Genomic DNA, 25056 nt, shown 5'->3' on the forward strand with positions numbered 1-25056 from the left:
GCCCCCCTGAAGGCCCTGCTCTGTCAGACAAAGACAACAGGGATCCACCAAACTCTCTGGACGTGAAACTCCAGGCCACCGTCGGGGCCGGGCTGCGAGGAGGCTCTCGGCGTCTGTGACGGCGTGGTGTGTGCGGAAACTAGCGATCGGCTGATCTGGTTAGTCTGCCCGGGGGAGCGCTGCTGTACGCTGCATGGGCGACCATTCGCTCATGTGATCCATCTTCCAGCCCGTTTGGCCTCCTCTGCTCCCATTATCGGTGGACTCAGATCAGTTAAGAGAGTCTCTGGAGAGCCCTCGGGCTATCAGTTAGACTAAATGTTCCTCTCTCCTCCCTCCCTCCCTCCCTCCCTCCCTCATCTTCCATATTTTTCTTCCTCTCTCCCTCCACCTTCTCCCTCTCTGCTTCTCCCCCTCCCCCCCCTCCCTTCTCCTGCCTCTACCTCTCCCCCTCTCCCTCCCTCCCTCCCTCTCACTCTCTCCCTCCCTTCTCCCTCTCTCCCACTCTCCCGCTCCCCTCCCTGGGAGGAGGTGGTGTGAGGGGGTCAGTGCAGGCTGCCAGTACAGAGCAGGCCCAGCCCTGGCAGGGCAGTCTAATCCCACTGGGCACCGTCACATACACTAAGCTGCCCACTGGACTTAACAGGCCAGTAATTACTGATAATACACTCTGCACATGACATCATCATCACATAAGGGACTGGGAGGCTGTGACTGTGTGTGTGTGTGTGTGCGTGTGCGTGTGTGTGTGCTACCACTGCACACTCCCTCCCATCTCTAATAGGTCAATGAAAATGAACCCGCTTGAAGGGTATACAGTCGATTGCCATAAATCCCTCCCCCCCCAAAAAAAGATTACAAAAAGTTTGGTGACATTGCGCCCCCCTTGCAAATGAGTTGCAGATTAAGGAGCGGCACTGAAGTGTGAAACTGGACTGGAGTCTGGAACATTCTGTCTGCAGCTGCAAGGAAGAGGCGTCCACAATGGGGGAACATCCTCTAGATCACCCACTAGGCCATCATTTTCCTTGATGCCAAATCCCCGAACCTGGGAGCAGTTGTTGTACAGTAATAGACGTTTGCATAAAGAGGAAAAAATGGAAACATGCCATTTGTGCACCCCCCCCTTCCCCCTTCCAATCAGTCATTAGAGGTTCCCTTTCTAAATAAAGTGAAGTAGGTCAAAAACAAACAGACCCTCCTGAGGCACCGCTCCCCAGTTCATAGGAGACAATAGGGGAGAGGGGGAGGGGGAGAGAGAGAGAGATAGACAGAAAAAGAGAGAAAGACCATACAAGGTTGGGAATGAAGCCCTCATTGCGTTCCTGGACTGGGCCCGGTGGAAGGGAGTGGGGGATGGAGAGGGGAGAAGGGAGAGGGAGAGAATGGAAAGGCTAACGATGGGTTGCTGACCCATTTCTGGCCTCGGCCTAGCACACAGGTTGTTGTTGGGGGGGGGGGGGGGGGGGGGAACGAAGATATATAGATCCTGGAGGGAGCCCCCTCCCCCATAGAGAGGCAGGAGTGGAACCCTAGGAAACAGGCTCCTGTCTCAGTCCAGCGTTCTGGATCTCCGTAGATCCCCACGGGTCCAGTCCACCATCAGACCCGTGTGGTCCAGACTGGGGAGCAGTACCACAAGCCAGACAAACACACAGGCCTTCCCCTGCATTCTCTCCAACCTTCCACATCCACACTAGTTCCTCAAAACAGGCGTAGTAATACAAGACACTAAATGTATCAGATTAGCGACACACACACAAACACAGGCTTGTGTACTCCTACACACCTTATACACACGCCTGTGTCCTCACACACTTTATAACAATGTGGACACAGTCGTGTGAGTTCCAAAAACATCTACCAGGTTAAACATTAGCAGATTAGGGTTTTTCCCCCAGCCACAGCTGTGTGCAGTGAGAGTTTTCCAGGACACACCCAGGAGAACCAACTAGAAGCTCCATTCAGCTGCATCACAAAGAAGAGGAACAAAGAGAGAACTTCATCTTTTACGTCTCGGATGTCTGACAAAAGACATTTTGGAGAATATATATAACGAAACACCAGTTATGTAACCCCCATAAGGGTTTGGTTACTATTTTACCGTGTAAAATAAACTGCAGGCTAAGACAGACAGACTGACACACACAGCACTCACCACTTTGTCTTCTTTCTGGTTGTCGGAGGCCAGAAGGCTCCATTCTATGTCCAGGGGGCCGGAGTCTTCAGGGCCCAGGGAGAACTGACAGTCCAGCTTGACTGTCTGCCCGCTGGCCTTCTCTATAGACGTGGGCCCAGTGGAGGTGATCTCCAGGCTCTGGACTGAACCTGGGGAAGGAGGGAGAAAAAGAAACATTGAAACTATAACAAACGTCGGACGACATTTAACCTACTTTAAGAAGCGCTTCGGAGTTCACCGTTCAGAGTTTCATCTGGAAAATGTCACTAACTGGCGGCGTTTCACAAAACTTATGTTTAGGAGTCAGTCAATCGATGGGAGTGCTTAACCGCGGCATTCTTCACACAAGCGTGTGTTCACAAACACTCTTGACATTGGTAGGCTATTTACCGCTGGCATTACATTCTGAGAGACGGCTCTGGCCTTTTCAATAGAAGGTAGCAAATATTATGGTGCGAAATGTGACTTGCGCAGTGAAGAGACACTTGTACAGCGGGTTTGCGGGGGGGGGGGAAATAACAATGAGTGCAGCCAAGCCATCACCCGACTGGAGCACATTCTCAAGAGTTATTCATAGAATGAATAAACATAATTTCCTGGTGACAGCCACAGGGCTAAAATGCTCCATTCAATAGCCGATTTAAGCCTGAGCAGCGAATACAGTCCATAGAGAATGGAGTTGTCACATACTGATGCCACACAGAAAAAAATCCCTTTGACAGCGATTCGTCTTCCACTGGAAAAAAAATATATATTTGAATCAACGAATACATTTCCTCCCCTCCAAGGCATGTTGAGTGTCTGTGAGTAAAGACATACAGTACTACCAATTAAAAGGACTGCAAAAGCGGTGTGAAATCAGCCACACTAGAAAGACAAGGCGACGGGGTCTGACAAACAGGAGCGTTTTGGAACCCGTGAAACCACATGAGCCGAATTCGGAAAATGAAAAGGCATAGACTTGGAAGACACACACACACACACACACACACAAAGGAGCTGAGTTGAAGGTACATTGGGATGTAGCGATCTAGAAAGCGCAGAGATGAGTAGATCCGAACCATGGGAGTACCCCCTCACATCCTGCCTGGACTACATCAATCAGACACCTCTGCTGCATGTTCTGCCAGCCCCCAACATTTCAAACGACGCCTCCACCCCTCCACCCCCTCCATCCCTGTGTGCATTTGGATAGAAGGCCTCATGCCAGGGGGTAACACAGCAAACCTGCTCCCTCCCCACCCCCACCTCGGCACAGCATAAAGACTGTTCTATAGGCTGGGAGAAAAACCCTGGGTCTATCTGTTCTCTCCTCAATTATCTGTACACAAAGACTGTGTGAAGAGGAGCTCTGCCTTCTCTCTCAGCTGCTGAAGTCTGGTTGGGAGTATCACATACCTCAGCCTCACCACAGATCTAAACGCAAAGAATAAAAGGAGGGAAGGCATACCATCCAGTCATACTGAGTCAAAACCAGAATATGACGCGTGGTGAAAAAAATGCTTTCGATCATTAGGCTCCTGTGTTCGTGTTAAATCACCCATCCTGTTCCTTACTAAGGAAGATACTGATACTCGGAACAACAGCTGACAGAAACTTCCAGAACCTGTTCCCCTGGTCCTGTGGTGGGAGGGTAGAGGCCACAGATGGTGACCTTACTCACACACCCATTGGCTCAGACCCAACGCCACGTTGCGCCGCCACTCCCCCTGAAGTGATGGACACCGGGAGGTAGGCTGCACACACACAGTACACACCCACGCGCATGTATGCAAACACGCACAAGCACTAGGCGAATGTCTCCTCTCAAATCGCTTAAAAAATGGTCAAAGGACCCGAAAACACAAGCAAGCACACAGTATCCATCAGGCCTGCTAGTGCAGATCCTGGCTCTGTCTCAGGGCTTTCTACCGGTCAGAGAAGGCTATTCCCCTCGCTGCTACTGTTGGTTGTTCCTGTCCATTGGATCTGACAGTCGTCCTTGGTGTGGACGCACCCAGTGCAGCAGCCTGAGAAACCAGCGCAGTAGAAACAAACAGAGATGCACGTCTGTCCGTCAGGATGGATCTCGAGGCCTGCGTGACAGGAAGCTGGATCAATTCATCAAGCTGAACATGTGGGGGTGGGGGTGGGGGGGGGAACAGAAATTTCACATTCCGTTCAGCTGGAACCGTTTTATCAGGGTTTGTTTTTCGTCACGTTTGGTTAGAGGAGCAACATCTGATGCTGCTGTCTGGCGGAGGCGAGTCCGGGACCCTGTCGACCTTGGGCTGCATTACTCTTCATCGTTGCGCATTGCAAGGCCTCTCCCCCCTGCCACACAATCGTCGGATAGTGCTATTTCAAGCTATCATCTAATCACTCTGAGCGCTGGCTGTAAATCTGCCCGGGGAATGAAGCCGTGGGGTTGGGGTGAAAACGGAGCCGGGTGAGTGAGAGGGGGCGAGACAGCACATCTGTGATGGGAAGTTAATTTTACGTTGCGTCGGCCGAGCGGAATTTACACCCCCTCTTTACAGCACCTTCAGCCACAGGAAGTGGAGAGGGGGGGGATTGATCGTTGCTAACGTCAAACAGCGTCGCTCTCGACCGACGCCTGACGTCCTGCCGGGGCGGTTAGTTAGGTGAGGGGGGCTGGTGTGCGTGGACGCTCGGCCCATCTGGGTTCATCTTCTAATCATGCTAATAGCTTCTTCCTCGGGCACGTGTTGTGTTTTAAGGAGCTGCTCTTAATGTGGCAGTCAAAAGGACCTGGCTGCTGATGTTCGCCTCACTTTTACGCCATATTAAAATATTTTTTTAAATTAAACGACCCAGATGGCCGCCCCTTTTATACTGTGAAAGTTTATGTAATGGAGAGATGACTCCACTAAAATCCATTTCATCACTTTAATAAACAGGCAATAGAATGGGACTAGATGGTATCACTTCAGGAGGAGGGGGAGGGAGGGGGGTGATGGAAATGAGCTTTGGCAAAGATTATCAGGCTAGATAAGCCCACGCAAATCAATGTGTTGTGTGGGAAACAAAAATAGGACATGGAAGAGACATAATTAACATCTGCATATACATGAAGGGGGCTGAGGCGGGAAAACATTCAATCACCACAAATTACGACAATAAAGTTAACCATTACCCCTACAGTAAGTTGGGAAAAAAAACACTCGTGTGACATGCTCGCCAGATGGGGCATGCTTTTCCACGTAATTAGTTATCACTATAATCCCCATGAAACCAGCACTCAGTTATGGTTCAATAGCAAGCAAAGAGACAACAAACGTATTACTAGCCATTCCCTCCACCTACAAGGATGTAGCTGGAGGGAATGGCCTTTGCTCAGCTCAGCCCTGGTTCTTAAGAGGGAAGTGTGGGCTAGTGCTCCATGTAATCATCCAGGAGGATGTCCTTGGCTCTGGATTTAGAGTAATGGCAGCACAGCATCAGCCGGGGCCTTCTCTAATGGTCAACACCGGGTGATAAAAGAACCTATTATTATGGTCTCGGGAAAAAGGACAACTATGAAGATAAACCTGCTGGTAAACGTGTGCATTGATAAGCAGAGGAGAGAGAGTGAGAGAAAGGACGAGCATTATCGTTAATCGTGGTGCCTGCATTAACTCCCTCCTGTTGCAGCAGTGTGAGTGAGTGTGAGGAGGGGGAGGGGAGCAGTGTGAGCTGGAATACTGGCTAATTAAAAAGTCTTCTGATGACTATCCATGCCAGACTATCTCCCCCTCCCCCCCCCCCCTTCCACTCTCCCAGTCTGACACAGCACATCCCAGTGCCGTTACCTGGTGACCAGCTCTGGCCAACTGAATCGTGTGTGTGTGTGTGTGTGTGTGTGTGTGGGGGGGGGGGGGGGGGGGTCAGAGGGCCTACCCATTACCTACCCACCCCCTCCACATAAACACACCCCCTGATTGTGCAGTGCTGGTCCCCTGGGTCCCAGATTCTCCCCAGCAGAGTCAATTGTAGACCCCCTTTGTAGCGGCACAATGGGGAGAGAATCCCGTCTCCTGGCAACAGATCCTACTGAGGACGTTGCGATGGCACTTGAGAGACAGTGAGAGAGAGAGCGAGAGACAGAGAGAGAGACAGTGAGAGAGAAAGAGAGAGGAGAGGGGGAAGGGAGAGAAAGAGTGATAGACAGGTGGTAGGAGTAAGGAGGAGAGGAATAACAGGCTGAGGGCGAAAGGGGAAAATGTCATGTTGCTCAAGAGGTTTCAAATGGCTGTGGTCAGGCCAGTCATCGGTTGGAATTCCGTGGTGGGAGGTGTCTTTCTAAAACCCAGGTGGAGCTCCGTAAAAGCTGCCTGGCTGCATTGAACAGCAACTCCAGGCGCTGCCCTTTTGTGAAACATGGTTGAATGCAAATGTTGAGCAAGATCAGTAGTAGAGGTGTTTTTTTTAAGATACATCAGCTCAAAACGTATACTTTTCCATTGACCATTATGATCTACATTTACATTTACATTTAGTCATTTAGCAGACGCTCTTATCCAGAGCGACTTACAGTAGGTACAGGGACATTCCCCCCGAGACAAGTAGGGTGAAGTGCCTTGCCCAAGGACACAACGTCATTTGGCACAGCCGGGAATCGAACCGGTAACCTTCAGATTACTAGCCCGACTCCCTTACCGCACAGCCACCTGACTCCCTATCCCTATCTAGGCCAAATGGCCTAGGCCTCCCGATCTAGGCCAAATGATTCATTCTGTCGAGAGGCCGCAAACACAGCTGTTTGCGGCCTCTCGACAGAGTGAATCATTTGGCCTGTTCTTTTTTTCCAAGGCTACGTAAGGTTGCCACAATGTTCCACGTGACAGATCATTATCTTTATAGTGTTTACACTAAAAGCTCTTACAAGGGCAAGAGTCAAGCAGTACGCCCGCTAGGACTGCTCGAAACACAACAGCTAGCCGACAGCACTAAAGCCTAAAGCTCCCCAGCCTAGCTCAAGGCCCTGACCTGGCCAAAGATCCCTCTCTGTTGACGGAGGTTGTAGAGAAACGCAAGCCTCTTTTCCCCCAGCCAATGGATGACCTTAAACACTCCGGCTGTGTGAGGAGATGGGAGTCAAGGCAGGGTCCGGGTCCTTCCAGGAACGAGGGCAGAGGCCCACAGCGAGCCATAAACAAGATCAATGGCAGGAGCTGGGTGAGGCGGGCTGCGAGTGTGTGTGTGTGTGTGTGTAATGGTTGTGTGTCTTTGCGTGTGTTTAGGTGTCAGGCAAAACATGCAGGACCAGCTTGCGTCGACGAAAAAAAAAAAGCTGTGATCTACCGTGTCTCGCTGAAGAATCAGAGAGTTCTCCTGTTGGTAAAGACATGCAAGAGTGACAATAAACAAGTCACGGTGTTTGAAGGGGGGGTGGGAGTGGAGGAGGTTTCAGCATCCGCAGAGACAAGACAACAGCCCGTACACTCACGCTGTGAATTCTAATGAGTGGCATCTTCACATCCGACACACACCACCACGGAAAAACGGAAATAGTTTGGTGCCTCGCACTCTTCAGAAAACATTTCAAACCACCGTAAAACAAGATTGAAGAGAGAGAGAGAGAGAGAGAGAGAGAGAGAGAGAGAGAGAGAGAGAGAGAGAGAGAGAGAGAGAGAGAGAGAGAGAGAGAGAGAGAGAGAGAGAGAGAGAGAGAGGGGGATGGAGTTATTTTGGGGGACGTTGAGTGAGACTGAGCTTCTTGCTTGTCTAACTAGAAGCCCTCAGTGACAGGGCTTCTGAGGAGCGTGGCACGATTTCCTGGGTGGGTGCCGCTGGCGGGGAAGGGATTAAAAGGCGGGGGATCACCGTTAGAAAATGACGGTCTGGCGGGCACCCGTAGCGAGCCAATTAAAGAGCACTGATGAGACACTATCCTTTTTCAAGAGCCTGTCAACCTTCGGTGACCAAGAAGAAGCGTGTGTACGGTGAGCTTCGCAGCGCGGGATTCATCGTTCCGATGGTGGTTTTCAAACTAGTGAACGCCCACCCTTTGTCCTCCTTCCGGAGCAATCTCATCTGGACCAATCTAAAAGCGTTCAGAGCGAGCGGGGTTGTCGTGTGTTGTGTCGCACGGGGCTGAACCGTACTGAACACGCTGGAACGCAGCCTGGGAGTTGGGTTTGCACTGTAGTCGGTTGTCTGTGTAGCAGATTGACCTGGGGGCCCCACTTGGACATAATTGAACATTAGCAGACAAGCGGGTGACAAATGACAGGCGTTTCACTCGCTTTCCTTCGCTACATTAAACAGAACGCAGATGATCCAGTGCCCGTGGGAAATGTAAAGCAGTTAGTGCCAGGGATTTGCGCATCACTCCAGAGGACTTCAAAAGCTGCTGGCCTGTTTACGTCTTGTGTATCGTTCCACGTTTCGATATGTAGGGCAGACTAAGAGAGCTAGAGGGTGATTTCATCACGTCTCTGACCCCTAGATGTTAAGTCCTCGACCCAGCGAGCAGCCTGGCGTTGCGACCTCCCCGCTTCTCCCTGCTGCGGGTTCCAGAAGCTTCCTGGCCGAAGCCGTTAAAGGCCACGGCTGTGCTCCGGAATACATCACCCGGTTTCTTCTGAGGGAATGCAAATGAGGCTCCGATGACGCCACCCGCTGAGTAAGCTAGCAGTGAATAGTACGCGACGTGGGTCTTGGAGTGAGAGCGAAGGGGCTGGCGGGGATGGAGCTCAGCCCGGCGGATGTGTTCGCCTCGCTTCTTGATGGTTTGCTCAAATCAAAAGGGCGAGAGCCTCCTTCTAGGCCCACGTGCTCGCTGAGACTCTCATGCCATCACAGCCTTGGGAAGAACAGCGGCGTTATTTATAGGCTCTGCGTTATCATCTTACAAGGTGTCAGAGCTGTGGACTTTCAGCAGCTGCTGCATGTCTAACCCTCGAAGTTCTGTCTTGTAGCTTGAGCTGGAGACAATCCGCCTATCCTCCCTCCCTCCTTCCTGCCCTCCCTCCGTGCTTTTCCCCTTTACCCCCCCTCTCCCTTGCTGTCTGGCCCAGACGGGAGTTCCCGTATCTGAAGCGCTCTGGACGGTCAGATAAGAGTGCCCACACCTCTCGACTAAGCTCCTTCTCACTCCCCTGTGTGACCCCTGAGGGCGACTGTTAGGAGACGTCAAACGCGCACACACCGACACACATACAGAGTCCTGCGGAGCCCCAGGGACACGGTGGGCTGACGACAGGGGGGAGGCTGGCTCTGCAGACGGACTGATAGGACGCAGGCCAGGGCCGGGGAGCCCAGCAAGCGTGAGAACACCTTCAAGGGGAAAACACTAACAAGCGGCTCGTAGGCCATGGGAGGGGAGACGGAGGAGAGAAGAGAGGAGAGGGAGAGTTCTAAGCGCGAGGTGTCTACAGGGACGTGATGCCTGGCCTTGTTTAGAAACACTGGCTTTGCAGATGCAGAGGCATGCAAACGGGAGACATGCAGCATGTTTCCTCCAGTCGTGGGGTGGGTGTGTGGGGCTGGTGGAGTAATTACGAAACCATGTCATCCTCACCCCTCTGTGAAAAATAGCTCCCTGTGAGCGATTACTAAACATTCGGCGCCTACCACCGAAGAAGATTTGAAAAGCATTAAAAATAGAGGCTGCACAGCCGCAAGTGTGCGTGTACACAAACACACAAACACACAAATTACACTTAATGGACCACAGAGCTAGTGCAGGATCAAACCAAACCAATTAATTAGACTTGTAAATGGCGTGGGAGTTTGAGGCGGATTTCACCCCAAGTAGTTCAAACCACAAACAACCACAACACAGCGCATCAGGCTGGTGGATGATAACCAGCATAATAACCCAATTAAAAGCAGGGAAAACAGATCCGAGTCAAGTTTCAACTAGTCTGACACGGGGGTAAAGAGTTTATTTTAACTCATTTAGGAAGTAAAGTAACAATCCCACGATGCGAGTCACGGGTTCCATTCACCAGGGTGAACGGCAGGTGACACGTACAGCGGTGGGGGGTGGTTGACCCTGGAAGACGGAGCGTCTTTACGAGGACGTAAATCTTCACACTCCCTTATGGAGCTCTAATCCCAACTTTAATAGAACAGTACCGCTGCACTGGGAGGTGACTAAGGTCACTCACTCAGCACTGACCACGGGCCTTCCATCTGCAACACACACACACACACACACTCCCAATGGGCACATGCTAACAATCCCTCTAAAATGCCAAGAGAGCTAAAGCAGCTTATTCACCCTTCTGCTTCGACTTTGTTTCTATACATCATATGAGGAATCTAGATTTATAAACATTATGTAAAAATCACATCCCAAAGAATAGCTATTGAAGATTAAAAAACAGGCAGGATTAGGGGATGAACAGCGACAGAACGGTGATGGAGAGTAAATCATGTTTCTTCCAGGGGTGAAAGCAGGTTGTGGGACATTTTGGGAGAAGGCAGGCAGGATACAGGAAAGGCTTACATGCTTCAAGCGATTCAACAAGTTGTCGAAATGAAAACCACATGTTCAGCGTTGTGCAGCCACAAGTCCCTCCAGACACAGGGAGGGGGGGGGGGGGGGGGGGGGTGTAGCCAAGCCAACCTATACCTACATGATCCCATCCTCACCATCCCCCAAAACAAACAGAGCCCCTGATAGAGGCCAGAGCCTGTCGGCACACCAGCCCACGCCTTTGTCCAGGCCAGGCAGGGGGACACAGCTCCCTTTGATCCGGGGGGGGGTTAGGGTTAGGGGGGGGGGGGGGGGGGGGGGCTCACTGATCAAACACGGGAGACAACTGCTGAGTGCGGCCACTTCTTTCAAACCATGGGATCGAGTCACACAGGACCTCTTAACATCAGGCCGGGTGCAGCGCCGACAACAAACCCCTGCTTTTGAGAGACAAGAAAATTTGACCGACGCACAATGCAGGATGCCGGCCAGCACATTTTCACGTGAGAGTAATTAGGCGATGAGCAAACAGCGCGGCCAAGTAACAGCCCTGTGAAGTGTAGGAGAAGTGGGGATGGAGTTTCTCTGTATGTGTCGAGTTCTGCCGGGTTAACCGGAGAATGAAAAGCACTAAAAAGCATTCTCACGACTGTCCTTAATCACGTTGGAGGGGGGCCATACAAGTAGCCAGCTTAGACTGACGAAGCGTGAATATCAGACTAGAACATTCTCCCCTGAAACGCAGGGCTCAATTAAGGATTAAGAGCCCTCGCTAGCACTCCGAACAAGCCCCGGTTTCTCAACGTCATTAGTAACTGGAGGTTCTGAAAAGAGGGCCTGGTCTGTGAAAAGGGCTCCTGACATGTCTGGTGTTGGGAACACACAGGTCAGTCGTGTCTGAGGCGAGCGGTGCTCGCCAACGTGCTTATCTGCCCATCGGTGCTGTGAGTGACCTTCATTAGCCGCGTTCCCAACAATCTTATGAAAAGAAAAAAAAAAAGGAATTAACTCAAAGCCTGGTGAAGATAGTCTGGAGGAGTCTGGTCAGTTCCAGAACCCTGGTGGAGGTTGCGGTCAGTTCAGGGCTATTCCACACTTATCTAACAAGTTCCTTGGTACCGTCTGGTACAAATACTTGACATGAATATTGCTGGTATGCCGTCCTTTCTATTACCATACATGGCTGAGAAGGTCTCCTACGCATCACATTCAAGGTGCCAGTACACTATAAGACACACACTGTATATGACCATATGTCCATAGGCCTAATAGACACACATGGGGCAAAGACTTGTGGCTCGCTGCCAAACACTAAAAGGATTGAGGTGTGGGAGGCATTAGACAGACAGTTCAGAGCTAGGGAATTCAAACACTGTTGAAAAAAAATGGTTAGCTCTAAAAGATCCTTCCCATTTTCCAGAGATGGAACTGGCTTCTTTCAAATAACTGAAAATCCTTCTTCAATCAACTACTGCTGCCCCTGCTATAACAATAAATAAAAATATCCAAACTTATTTTCGTAGCGGAATTTAGTAGGTCAAAATAGCAGCGTTTATTTAGTATTCAGGATTATCGTTGACTTAATTCATTATATTCCTGCGTTTCATGTCATACACACGCACAACCCATGCAGATGAAGATATTAACGTGTCTTGTATGCATATTTTACAAAGTAACCTAGTTCCTATGCTGCAAACAGGAGCATGCGATTCTGTCAGCGGGATAGGCCAGGAGCAGTTGATGAGTCTGACTTGCTTATGTTCTCTCCCTTGCAGGTTCTGCTCTAAATTTAGCCCCCACCCCCCACCACCCACTCCCCAACCCCCCAAGGATGTTGGTCCTCTGGACATTTCCAACAAGATATACACAACAACAAGTACATGTGAGGATTGCTTGTGTGCGTGAATGCCCATGTGAGCATCTAAATCAGTCTACTTCTGCACACGGAACAAAGACACATTTCAATCTAGCACTATTGTATTTCCAATGATAGCGCCTCGGGGGACCGTGGCAAATGGTGTATTGATGAAGCACCTCATAACCACAAAAGATCAATATCACTTTCAAAAGAGATGGGCAGCCTCCCTGCTATACTATCCCCACTAATCTTGTCCCTTCTCGCCCTCCCTATGTAGGAAGAAAGCAGTGCTTTGTGGGCCTGGAATAACACAGACAGACCTCCTCTTCCTGCCCTCTGAGGAGTAGACGGTGCAGCAGGACATCAAGATAAGCTCCCAGTCAGAAGATCACAGATAACAGGACTCTGGACTCCCTTCTGATAATCACCCTTTGACTCCTGCATCCCCCAGCTCTCCTGCAGGGAGACCGGAGCCGGCTGTTGAGAAACTCGGGGCTCACTGGAGTCTCCCTCGCTCTAAGGACTCACAAAGGCAACGAGTTGGAGGCAAACCCACCTGAGCGTTTGGGCCCCGTAGCAAGCTGGCTAGCTGCAGAGTCTTGTCAGTTGCTGTTACGGCTAAACCAACCCCCAATGGGCATGTTCATCTCTCATGAGCTCTCGTGGTAAGCCGAGACGTGATAAGAAAACCCTAAAGGACCCACTCTCCCCCACGTCTGGCCTGTTCAGCGAGTGAGTGACAAGGAGCGATAGGCGAAGGCGAGAATGAAAATAAACTCCACAGTGTCGGTTAAGCAATCTCCCACAAAGATATTGCAAAAGATTTCTAGGCCGCTCCCCCTCCCCCTCCATCTCTGTTCTGACATCTCTTGAAGGTATTTATTCTTGATGTTGCGTTCTATTACAGTGTATGAGAGACGAGGCTGTCAAGCTGATATAAAGAAGAGCCCAGCGTCTGGACGGCAGAGATAAATGCAGTAAGCCCCTTAAAGCCGCAGAGCTTGGGACTAGGGAGTGCAGGGGTTCAGGCTGTGAACAGGTTATGGGGGTTCCAATCCCAGTCCAATGTTGTTACTAGGGTGGGCAGGCCTCAGTGTGGCTGTTCAGGGGAGTCAAGACCCTGGCCACTCCCCCTGATCAAATGAAATGCGTACATGTTTAGACACACTGTAGCTATTTGAAATTGATGTTAATGCATGAAATTTGTTTTGAATTGCTACCGGAATGAAAAGCTGTAGCTCTGCTATTTCGGTGATTTACCATTTCAAAGCCTAATTGACACTCATGGATACAGAAGGGCTATGTGAAAGAATGGCTTTGTGCTGGATAGTGGGAAGACTCTGGACAATTTATGCTTACCCAATGTATTTTTTATACAGGTAAAAAATGTGTTGCAACAGTGACGACCACAGACGCTCTTTTTAGAAGGAAGATACAAATCCTATCCATCAAACATCCTGGGTTAAACTCTGAAGAATATTGGCTCACATCTGTTCCAAACAGTGAACAGCCTGACAGCGCCATACTTGCAAGACAGACAAGAAAAACAAGCTTGACCTTTCAGTCGCACAGTGTAATATGTCTTACTATAAATACACACGACCTGAATCGCTAACCAAACGTGGTTGAGATAGCTGCTGATGATGTGTTGTTGCTACACACGCAACCAAGGTACCCCTCATCAATCACACCTGCTTAGAGAGATAAGTAACACAGGATGGATGGGAACAGACTTGACTGGGAAAACTGTTGACGAGAGCATCTTACCATCCAAGATACCACCTTATTATTCACCCCATTGAAGCGTCACAATGTTGCTATTCTGGTCTCTAGATGAAACAGTACTTTCATTTGAAAATAGTTTTTTAAAGAAGTTTAAAACATTCCGAATTCAGAATTGTTTAGTCAACTTGATATTTAACCTTGCAACTGATGCCTCAATGTCAGAGGCCCCCCTGAGAAGTCAACAGGTATACTGTGAGTGAGTCTGCCTAAGAACTCCCAGACAAGCTGGCAGGCCAGTCTAATGACATCTAAAAGGGCTAAACCCCCAGTGGCCCAACAGACAACACCGGCCTACTTATAGAGCACCCTGGGTCAGTCTGGCAACACCGTAATCCCAGGGAAAGTGGCTGATGGTCAGCAGACCAAAGGATACAATCTCCTCAGGTAAAATTTAGATGACTACAAGATTTACTTTTGGTAGGTTTTCTACGTGTTATCATTAGGCCTAAACACAGAAGAAATTTATAAGAACTCTGCTTGCGTTGACCTTGGTTATTTTCGCAAGTCTCGGAAATCTCAAATGTATCCAAAGTTGTGGACAACGATTTTGCAAGTGTGGGTACAGTACTTTTAGGAAAAGAAACATTCCAGATAAGTGGGCAATCTGGGCATGTTTGGTTCTTTGTTATTGTGCATATGGCTGCTTATAGATATCACTGCATGTTGCAATAGCAACCCCCTGAATTCCAAGACAGATAAAATGTATTTTATTGAGACAGGAATGAACATTCGGTTCCCGGTGTCATGTCAAGTTTGTTTTGCCCCAGAAGCTGGGCAAGACAAACCATCACTTTTTGTTCGAAAGTCAGCTTATTCCTTAGGGCAATTCACAGATTTTAGGCACAGAACTCCAAGGACACTTTAGCTACCTGATGAATATAGGTGATAACAAAAGGGGGTGTAGCCTATCTATCGACAATGGAGCACTTTCAACAATACCATGTTCGTGATGCTAGCAGCACATTAAGTCCCTCAACTTATTTTAGGGCACAATTCCTTTCAACTGTCATTTAAAAAGGCTGTTGCCATCGTTTCCATAGCACCGGCCCTGTAGCAAACACCTTCCTGTTGTCTCCAGCCCTGGAACCCCCAGTGGAATTTCATTAGACGTGGAGCCGATGTTCCTCCACACCTCACACAAGAAGAACGTCTACCATTTGTGCCCATGTGACAGGGGGGGGATGCTTGGCTCGCCAATTACCCAACACTCTGAGGAGGGGAGCCAGGCAGCCCTGTGTGTGTGTGTCCATGAATAAAACATGGGCTCTATTAAGACACTTAACAGCTGGTTCCTGAGGAAGCTGCTGATGAGCGAGCGCAGCAGCTTAGCAGCCCGTGTGCCTGGCGGTTAAAACAGGAGCACTCGTGATTAGGTTGTACACTAATACACCTGTGCTTTCTGACCACCATAAAGCAGCCGAACAGCGTGGAGGTCTCCTTCAGGTCATTTCCTGTGGAATGTCGAGCCAACGGACGAGCTGTTGATCTCTTTGCTTGGCGGTGAGAAGTGCTACGGTAATTAGATGAGTGTGTGTGATGTGGCCTGCTGACCTTGCTCGTGGTTCAGGCACTCAGCCTTCCCCTGAGTGGATGCCAGCAGATGTCCTGGTCATCATCCCTTACACGGCCAACCAAGGGCCTGCTGCCCATGGCAATAAACTGCAGCACCCCAGCAGGGAAGGGGTCTGGATCGTGAAGGTTAAGGACAGTGTGGCCAAGTGGCAGATTGCAACTCCGTTCTAAAGCACCTGGCTGTGCTGGTGTTGTCAGCAAAGGAACATCATCTGAACGCAGTGAAGACCCATTAAGAGAATAAAACATTTATAGTGGGGCTTTGTACATGCCACGCTCGACGCCTCTAAGCCACCCACAGAATTTAAGAAATCTGAAATTGAAATGTAATGCTCTTTGACAAAAACATAAAAGCGCCGCCTGATTTATTCATATTCCCTGGGCACTGCAGATTACAGATCTTAACAAAAGGTTAGCCTATAGTGTACAATTCCCCTAGATACCGTAACAAAGCTTAGGACATTCACAGAAAGTACAACAAAATCATATTTTTGGAGACGGAGGTCTGCATTAGCTGAAAAAAAAAAAAAGATGGTGCATGTTAATAATAGCCATTGAGGGAAACATCATTTCCTATGCACACTGGGTCATTTACATATGCATGCCATGCACGTAGGCCTAATTGTAATTTGCCTTGATTTAAGATGAGACAGAAAATGGCTTGAATACCATCGCCACAGGGCATGATGAGAGGCTTGAATCAAGGATGAGGCTTTTTACAGTCTGTGCATATTTGCCTTCTCTCCCGTGCGTGTTGCTAGTCGACAATGCGTAATGTTTCTCAATGAGATAAAGGCGCTAAAAATGGCTCCTTCAACAGCTGCTTCAACTCCACTCCAAATCCAGCCCCACCCTCTGCTCATGCTGCTTATTTTCCTGAGCCATAATATTTTTCAAGATTAGACTCGCAATTAACTCTAATGTTCTTAGTGGAGGGAGGGGGTGGGCTTACTGCTGGAAAAGACCAGAGTATTATCATTTTCTAATAGCTTGGTATCTGCACAAGACAATGTGTGGACAACAGGACCCACACTTTACATGTAATAAATGTTCATATCTGAGGAAACATTTCCCATGGCGATTCCCTCAGACTGACAGCTTGTCTTCACCGTCTCTAAACCTGTGCGACCATGACTCCCCACTGCATCTAACGGAGGGAGCAGTGTAGGGGAGAGCTGGGACCTGGCTGGCAGGTAGGTAGGAAGCAGCTCACTGCCCACCAACACCTGCAGATGCAACCCCCCTGGGGCCAGGCTTGTCTCATTGTGTACCGTCACACCGTGCTGACTGTCTCGCATAGCTCAGGGGAGGAGGTGGAGGCCAGTAACCAGCCACTGTGAGCAGGCTACGCCACGGTGAACACAACAATAAAGACTGCAATTAGACAACACTTGAACAAGGAGTCATCTTGAGACTTCCGAGTGAGAGTGTGACAGGCAGATAGACCGTGGTCTCAGCTTGTCAAAAGGCTGACAAGCCATCGGAGAGGGGGTTGATGTGGTATCCTGAAGGATGAGTGGTGGGCAGCAGGATAAGGAGACAGGGGAGCCACATTAGGCCTGTGTGAATATGAGGTAGAAAAACAGTCCTGCTCAATAGAGTGATCTACCATCTTCCCTTATACTAGGCCTCCTCATCCAGACTTATGAACGCCCAATTCAAAGCTCACTGAGGATCAAACAAACTGAGATCACAAGACAGTGAGTCGGTATCCGATTTTAGAAAAAGAATTCCAGTGGCAGTAAACCCAAGCTGCAAGTTTTCAGAATATAGCTTATTTTAAGAGATAACACCTTCTAAGTATATGACAACAGATGGCCTAAAATTTGAAAAAGAAAATCCCTCACTTAGTCATGCCAGCTGTAGCTCATAGGGCTCTCAGTGGTTCCGTTAAAGGAGCAGTTCTCGGCGTGATAAATATCACCAGATATGAATGTGAAAAATCCAATTTTTGGTCACGGCTCCCTGTTGATCCATCACAGTGCCCATTACTCCTTGTTAGGGATGGAGGGCGTTGCAGGGCCGTACGTATCCGCACATCACCGAGTGGCCGGGTGATGGATGTGCCAGGGTGTTTATCGTCTTAACAGACCAACACCCTGCTGATGATGGATGGATTCCCAGGCTGGTGGAGAATCAGCATGGCAGCACAGTGACCTTGTTTTTATTGATGGGTTACATTAAGAGTGGAGGAAAAGTCTCTCTTCCGTGTCCCAGTGCTGGTCGACCAATGTGAACTGTGTGTGTTCAAGTCATCACACATCTCAGTAAGGCTACGAACCCAATCGTACATAGACTTTGGCCCGTACAAGCTGCACTATCAGCGGGAGTCTAGAAGACAATGGCAGCCCAATGTCAACTAAAGCTGCAGACCAAAAGTTCCATAAAGATGAACAATGCAGAAAACTTCAGCAAAGTCGTTCCAACTATTTACAACATCAGCTCATATAAAACAGGGTTAATGGCCATTGAGTTCAAGTGAAAGGTTACCACCATCTCCTTTACGTCTAGTGCCTTGGCAGCAGGCCAAACAGCAGGCCGAATTATTGCTCCCACTACCTGTGAATAAGGAATGAACTCCGAATACAGAGTGGCCTTTCGCTGCTGTACACAGGCCTGGAAAACAGGAGCTCCTATTAATCATTGGCTGTAATGGAATGGTCCACTCGCCCTCGAAATTGAAAATGGAACTAACACACATTTACACATTTAGTCATTTAGCAGACGCTTTTATCCAGAGCGAGTTACAGTAAGTACAGGGACATTCCCCCCAAGGCAAGTAGGGTGAAGTGCCTTGCCCAAGGACACATCATTTGCACGGCCGGGAATCAAACCAGCAACCTTCTGATTACTAGCCCAATTCCCTAACCGCTCAGCCACCTGACCCCCGAGGAACACAAAGACAGGGGTTGTGAGTGCGTGAGGTTAAGGGGCAGGATCAGCCCTTCGCACTCCTGGACGAGTGAACCGGAGCCGACACGGGGCCTGTACGACTCTGGCATGTTAAAATATTTAAGGCTCGGCCGCTGAATATTCATGGGGCGTCGTCCTCATCATCAGATGGTGGAGGACACAGCCACGTCCCTGGAGTGTAATCCGATTCTACATGTTCTTGCTTCATTTCCAAGGACGAGGCTGCGGGCGGATGTTGGGTTGGAGGTGAAGCTGCTGCCACAGCGTGTTGCGGAACACAAGAGGCAAGTGGAGGGCTGGGGCATCCATGTCACGACAACTGAATGTGGAATTGTGACCCCCCAGGACAAACTGTCGGCATCGGGCCACGGACAATAGTTGAGGTTCCACATTTCAACCCATCAGCATGAGAACTGTTCACAGTTCAAGAGATGTTTGTGCTGCCTGTGTTATTGTGCCTGAATACCTGAAATCTGAATCCAGGTCGACCGTGCAGAATTAACAATCAAAGTGAGAAAATTGTTTATGTTCTACTGATTGTAAACTGAAATAAGCACAAGTGGCACCAGTAAGGGGAGAGGTGGTTTCGGTGGAGAAATACAAACACAGCCAATCACACTCCCAGGATCAGCATGCCTGTTTTCAATAGGTAACCTAGCAACCAGATCCCCAGCCGGGGCCTCCGAATGCAAGCTTATCAGGTAATGACATCCTGGTCCTGCTTTGTGGTTTTGCTGCGTTTGCCTTACCCTAGGTCACTAAATTCATTCCTTGTTTGACCCAGCTGGGGGGGGGGGGGGGTCAGGGGGTGGAGAGAGCACCTAAGAGGCAGCTCTATAGGAGACCTCCTCAGGTTCCAGAGAAAATAACCAGACAGGCATCGCAACTTTAAACAAACACAGGCAAAGTGCTGACTGGCTGCCGGATGTCTAGAGGCATCTGCTTAATGCCTCTAGGACTGGGCAGAGCTGTCAGGAACTATAGGGACCTTAGCATATCGAAAGAGACAAAGGAACAGAAAGTCTTGGACACAAACTAGACAGAAGGCTTGGGGTAAGGAGAATTGTATGTGGCATGGAGCTCTCAAAAATATCTACTAAAATATTAGAAAAAAAGGACTACCTGTGTGATCTAGTGGGAAGAACTGGAGAAGTCGTCAATGCCTTAACATGTTTTTGTAACACGAGTTATTTGCTAACATCTGAAATTAAATTTATAGTATAGGAGGAGTGTACTCAAGGAGTACAAAGTGTATAAAATGGTCTGGTGGAAACTACAGATCCTCATTATAGATAGATAGGTAAGTATGCATCATTACTGCCAGTTAAACATGCTTTGCCTAGTCAAAATTCTATGCATGTCTGCTGAAGTGGGACAGTGCCTAAATGACGAGACTGAGATGCAATTATAATGGTAATGACCCTCTGCCATATACAATAACGTGCAGCGTGAGGGGGGTCAGCATTGTTTTGAGTTTGACAACACCCATACCAGACATTTAAACATTACCATCACTGTCCCTACTTTACAACAAGACGAGGAGATGCCTGTGTACACAAAAGACTTCATTAGTTCATGGGTTTATCAGTAAGCTAACCAGTGGACTGGAATGTCATTGCCCTGACTATGGCTCTGCATTCTCAACAAGGAAGCTGAGCTTCACAAGCCAACACAGTGATACTTTATATATAGTTTCACTTCTGACGTGGGAGGGAGGAGGCATCGCCTGGTTTCAGTGAGAATTCCAGAACATTGAGTGACACACCAAAGTGCATAATTCCCCTGAAGCATTTCGCCTCCAGCAATGAAATGGGAGGCTATAGTAAAGAGCATCCCTGATGACAAAACGTTTGAGCTGTATTGTATTGTTTTATTGGTAATCAATGTTAACAAGCCATCACGTATTTTGGCCTGCTGACAATTAAGGAGAATTTGTAATGGACATGGGAATCAACAATTGTATCAGTTCTCACTGCGCACTAGACTGCAGGGGTCACATTTTAAACAAAGGGTAATTTGGGATATATTCCCTTTGTAGAACATTTAACCGTTCGTATAGGGTTGTCGGATCAGGTTGAGTGAATATAGGCGAGATACTACTAGATAAATTTGCCGTCACAATTTCAGGCTTGACTTAAAAGCACCTCCACATAGAATGTGGGACGGTGTCGCGCGGGAGGGAGACCAAGTATTGGCCTTAACTGGCAGATGGTAAACTTTTGAAGCCCCTTGTCCACGGGTTTAAAGCGGATCAAGCTATTGTATCTAACGTTAGGAAAGTAGCCTAATAGTTACCAGATGCACAACAAAAACACCTAGCTAGCTAACCATAAACTAACAGGGCAAGTAACTTTTGAGTTATAAAATATTTTCTAATTTGAGTGTTTAGTTCAAGCAAGAAGCAGTATAGGTCTATAATTTAACATTTGTAAAGGACAAAAAACGCTGTTTTCAGTTCGAAAATCAATGCTGAAACGTCGGCTATCCGTTTAACGTAATTATTCGAAGTAAAACGCACGTAGTTGGACGTTACTACATAAAAATCATATTGAAAAAATGCTGTATTATCTGACTGAATTAAACAGTGTATCCTATGTATTGTTATATTTTGGAAGCGGCAAACTTTTTCACATGTTGCTTGCGACTCGTAGTCGAGCGCAAGCTGTTGACCACTCCATTTTCGCTGCCTGCTTTCACGAAGATTCAAGGTAAAGTAAAAGATTAATTAAAAACTTACCTGCGATTGTGCTAATTAATAAACAGCAGAGGTGGAATATCGTCAAATCCATTCCTTTTGGTTTATTCCAAGACTTAATTGTGATAAACTTGGCTACAACAGAACTTGTGTCGCTTGTCTGATAGACCAGTCCACCAAAGCAAAGCATCAGAGTTCTCCGGCGTTCCTTCTTCGCCTCGGCAGGTGCACGGAGCTGGAGTGTCGTCACGTGGTTTCCGGAGACTATGGATTTCATTCCAAGACGCTCTCATGCCCTCTGCCGTTCATAACAGTAATGACACCACTGTGCCCGATTGATGAACGTGCCTGCCTGCCATTTTGTGAACATAATAGTGTGCAATACTGTCTCATCAGTGTTATCAGAACTGCTTTTATTGCTATAGATTTAACTTGCTGTGTTAAGGACGTATGACAAATACCAAATTATCTGGACAACAGCATGTCTGAGTCTACCGGAGCTCACAAATCCGATTAGAAAGTGTTTAATGAATTTCATAATTTAAGAAAAGGTGTACAAGTCATAATACTACAATGTGAATAAATATACTATTTGCTCATTGGTAAATAACTAGTGGACAGCAAGTAACGATTATTCCATCAAATATAAATACAGTACATATTTTCATGGCTATGAGATACAAGGAAAACCCATTACTTTGGATTTTGTACTTAATTAACTACAGATGGACTCACACTAATAAAGTTGATCTAAAGTGCAATGTGTTTATGCTATTGTCATTAAAATAAACAAATATAAATTCCAGAGTTAGAATCTCACTACAAAAATAATTGTAAAATTCTGGTCAGTCATCTTAGTGGAATTCTTTTTAGCTCCCTCCCATGTCATAACATCAACTCGACTACATCGCTACAGTGCTTTCTAACAGTGTGCCAGGTTTGGAATGCTACCCCAGTAGCCATGGCAACCTTTGTGGCCAGAGCGGGCCCATCCGTTCTGTCTGAAGGGCTGGTTGGGTCTGCTTGGAGGTCTAAAGCCGTAGTGATGGTGAGGAGGGTTGAATCCTCTGCTTGGTCCCATCTTATTCTTGGGTCCAGGATGCCACAAGGGTGCCGCTGGGTTCATCTTGGAACAGTTAACAGATTCAAGTCCCATGTCTGACACAGCCAAAGTTGGCTAAATTCAAACTGACATAATTCATGTTCATGTAAAATCATTTGCCTTGCATGCAAACCTGTTGTACCTGGAATGTGGAGTGTCTCTGCGGGAGTGTGAGGGTTTCCCTGAAGCTGTTCTCCTCATCAGATGAAGAGCCAGAATGGTAGTCTGAGGTAACCCTCTCCACAGCACTGGTTACCTTCTTGGTGACGTCTTCTTTGTCATCATCATTATCACCAGAAAAACTGGCCACTGTGAAAGCATGGTTTTTCTCTCCATACCTAAGTAGCAGGAGGGAGCCACAGGAATGTGATGTGACTATATATTAACCACTGCGGAGAGCGTGCTCAGTTCCAAATCCAGCCCTTAGTCCTGCCTCCACAGCACTAAATAGTTGATTTTATACCTCTTGTTGAAAAAGTGACGTCACATTGTAGGGTCTGGCTTTAAACGAGCGATTCGTTTTTGAACCTGAGCAAAAAAATGACTGACCTGCAGCACACCTCGCCTGGGTCCACCCAAAGGGTTATCTCATGGGGAAGGCCCAGGTCTCCGTAATGTACCCCACATTCCTGGCAGGCCCGTTTCAGCTCTGGATCTTCTTTCTGTAACCTGTTCACTCTGATACACCTGGAGAAGACAACCATATCAGGCTCAATTTGTAGACTGAGTTTCAAATGAACTATGCAATGCCTGTCTGATAGATATGCTAATTTAAATTAGTGTCAGGGACAAAGCATATCTGACATCAAGACAAAATTGAGACAAAAAGGATGTGAATGCAAAGCTTTTACCTGTACGCTTGACCTCTGCTGGGGTTGTCAGGGTACCAATGGCCCCTGAACTTCTCCTGTAGCGCCACAGTTAACCTCTCAACAAATTGTTCCACTTGCTCTATCTCCAACTTCTCAGCCTTCCTGATGAGTCTTTTCAGGAAAAACACCACTGCTGCGATTTCCTTCTTCATATTTCATCAATGTCCCTCTCACCGCTGACCAGGATCTGGAAATGCAAGATAATCATGATAACCGGCAAAATGAACCGGTAACATGAACTTCCAACAAGATTTGCAATTATTTTGTCGGCTGACTATTATTGACACAATACCAGTATGGCGGGGTATCTTCCAGAAAGGCGCGCTATGACGCACCATTTCCGTTAACACGTATGAAGCCACAGCTCTAACAATCGTGTACAAATACTGTACCATCATCTCGAAAGCATGTATAATCGGGACAAGCCTCTAATATATGGTCATTTAAGTCATTAGTGCCTAAAACAGTAGCTGACTTAACGTTAGAAGACAGCTAGATAGCTTGATACGAGGTAATAGATTGCTAAATTAAGCTAGAAGAGCTAGCTGGTGATGTAGCTATGATGACCGCATGACAGCTGGTGATGTAGCGTGGGCAATTTAACAATCTAAAAAGCTACTTGATTACTAGTACTACGCAAATAACTTTGGTTTGCTAACTGGAGTGTACTGTAATAGCAGTGGCTATTGTCTAGTCTACGTATATGAGAATACCATTTCAGAAACTACTTTGCTGACTGAGGTTAGCAACTCTTAGGCTAGCTACATCTTGACATTAGCTAGCACGAGTTAATAGTTAACAACAACTGGGTAAAACAGTCAGTGACTAACAACTAGACTAGTACTTGATGATAAACCCATCTCAGTTAAGAAAAATAAGTTTGCTAGCTAGAAATGATATGTCCTACAGTACCTGGCTGGCTACCTATTCTGAACTGATGTGATCATAAATCACCGATATACTTCTATGTATTGCTAGTTAAACGACGGCATCGTAGAAAACATTACAAATAGAATATTTACCAAAATCAATTCTACTTACTGTTTTCAATGTTCATGACATGTGGACGGACAACTGTTGCCAGATGTGACCGAGACGTACGTTGTCTCCGCAGGCGCGCTTTCCATCCAGGCAGAATACGTCAGCGTCAACCGCAATTAAGAAATCTAGGCTACCAAAATGGCTACCAAACAATTTAACAAATAAATACAGTTTAGTTATCCATTTGTACGACATAAGAGAGGGAGGTGAATACATCGATGAAGAATAAAACGCTCTAGTTTACCACGTTTTCGATGATTATGTAGGTTAATCGTAATTGTGTGATATGTGTCCACAAGAGGGCACTCTCCACCTATCTATCATTTTGGGGTCTTACGACCCTGGCCCGAACAACTAGTTTTAGAATGTCGATTGATTTTGAACATTTGCCAGTGACACATAATGCATAATTTATATTATGTAAAGTTGAAACTACATTAGGTCACGTTAGCTGCAATCAATTACCAAAATCCGCATTGCCCGGCTAGTAGTACCAGCTAGCAATCGACTGATGTGTTGTTTTATGTTGAGGTTTCTTGAAAAAAACAGCTTCCTTTAACTGCATGGTATTTTACAGGCATTACTAGAAATATATTTAAGGCGAAGCAATAATATGCGTGTGGATTTTACCT

At 47.6% G+C, this 25056-nt stretch overlaps 2 protein-coding genes across 2 annotated transcripts in view; both read right to left on the reverse strand.

Moving 5' to 3' along the window:
• Positions 1-21641, reverse strand: part of cxadr (CXADR Ig-like cell adhesion molecule) — a 33773-nt gene extending 12132 nt beyond the window's left edge. The window contains exons 1-2 of the mRNA XM_062484972.1: positions 21452-21641; positions 2159-2328 (exon numbers count right to left, since the gene is read on the reverse strand). Coding sequence (XP_062340956.1) covers positions 2159-2328; positions 21452-21599 — 318 coding nt within the window. The 5' untranslated portion in view covers positions 21600-21641. The remainder of the gene's footprint in view (positions 1-2158; positions 2329-21451) is intronic.
• Positions 21642-21893: 252 nt separating this feature from the next.
• Positions 21894-24584, reverse strand: btg3 (B-cell translocation gene 3). The gene is made up of 5 exons (XM_062484973.1): positions 24425-24584; positions 23363-23570; positions 23061-23198; positions 22654-22849; positions 21894-22535 (listed from the first exon to the last, which is right to left on the reverse strand). The coding sequence occupies exons 2-5, from the start codon at positions 23533-23535 to the stop codon at positions 22332-22334; spliced, it is 711 nt and encodes a 236-aa protein (XP_062340957.1). The 5' UTR covers positions 23536-23570; positions 24425-24584; the 3' UTR covers positions 21894-22331.
• Between the last annotated feature and the right edge of the window lie 472 nt (positions 24585-25056).

This window comes from Osmerus eperlanus, chromosome 19, assembly GCF_963692335.1.
Source record: "Osmerus eperlanus chromosome 19, fOsmEpe2.1, whole genome shotgun sequence".
In the NCBI taxonomy this organism is placed as follows: Eukaryota; Metazoa; Chordata; class Actinopteri; order Osmeriformes; family Osmeridae; genus Osmerus; species Osmerus eperlanus.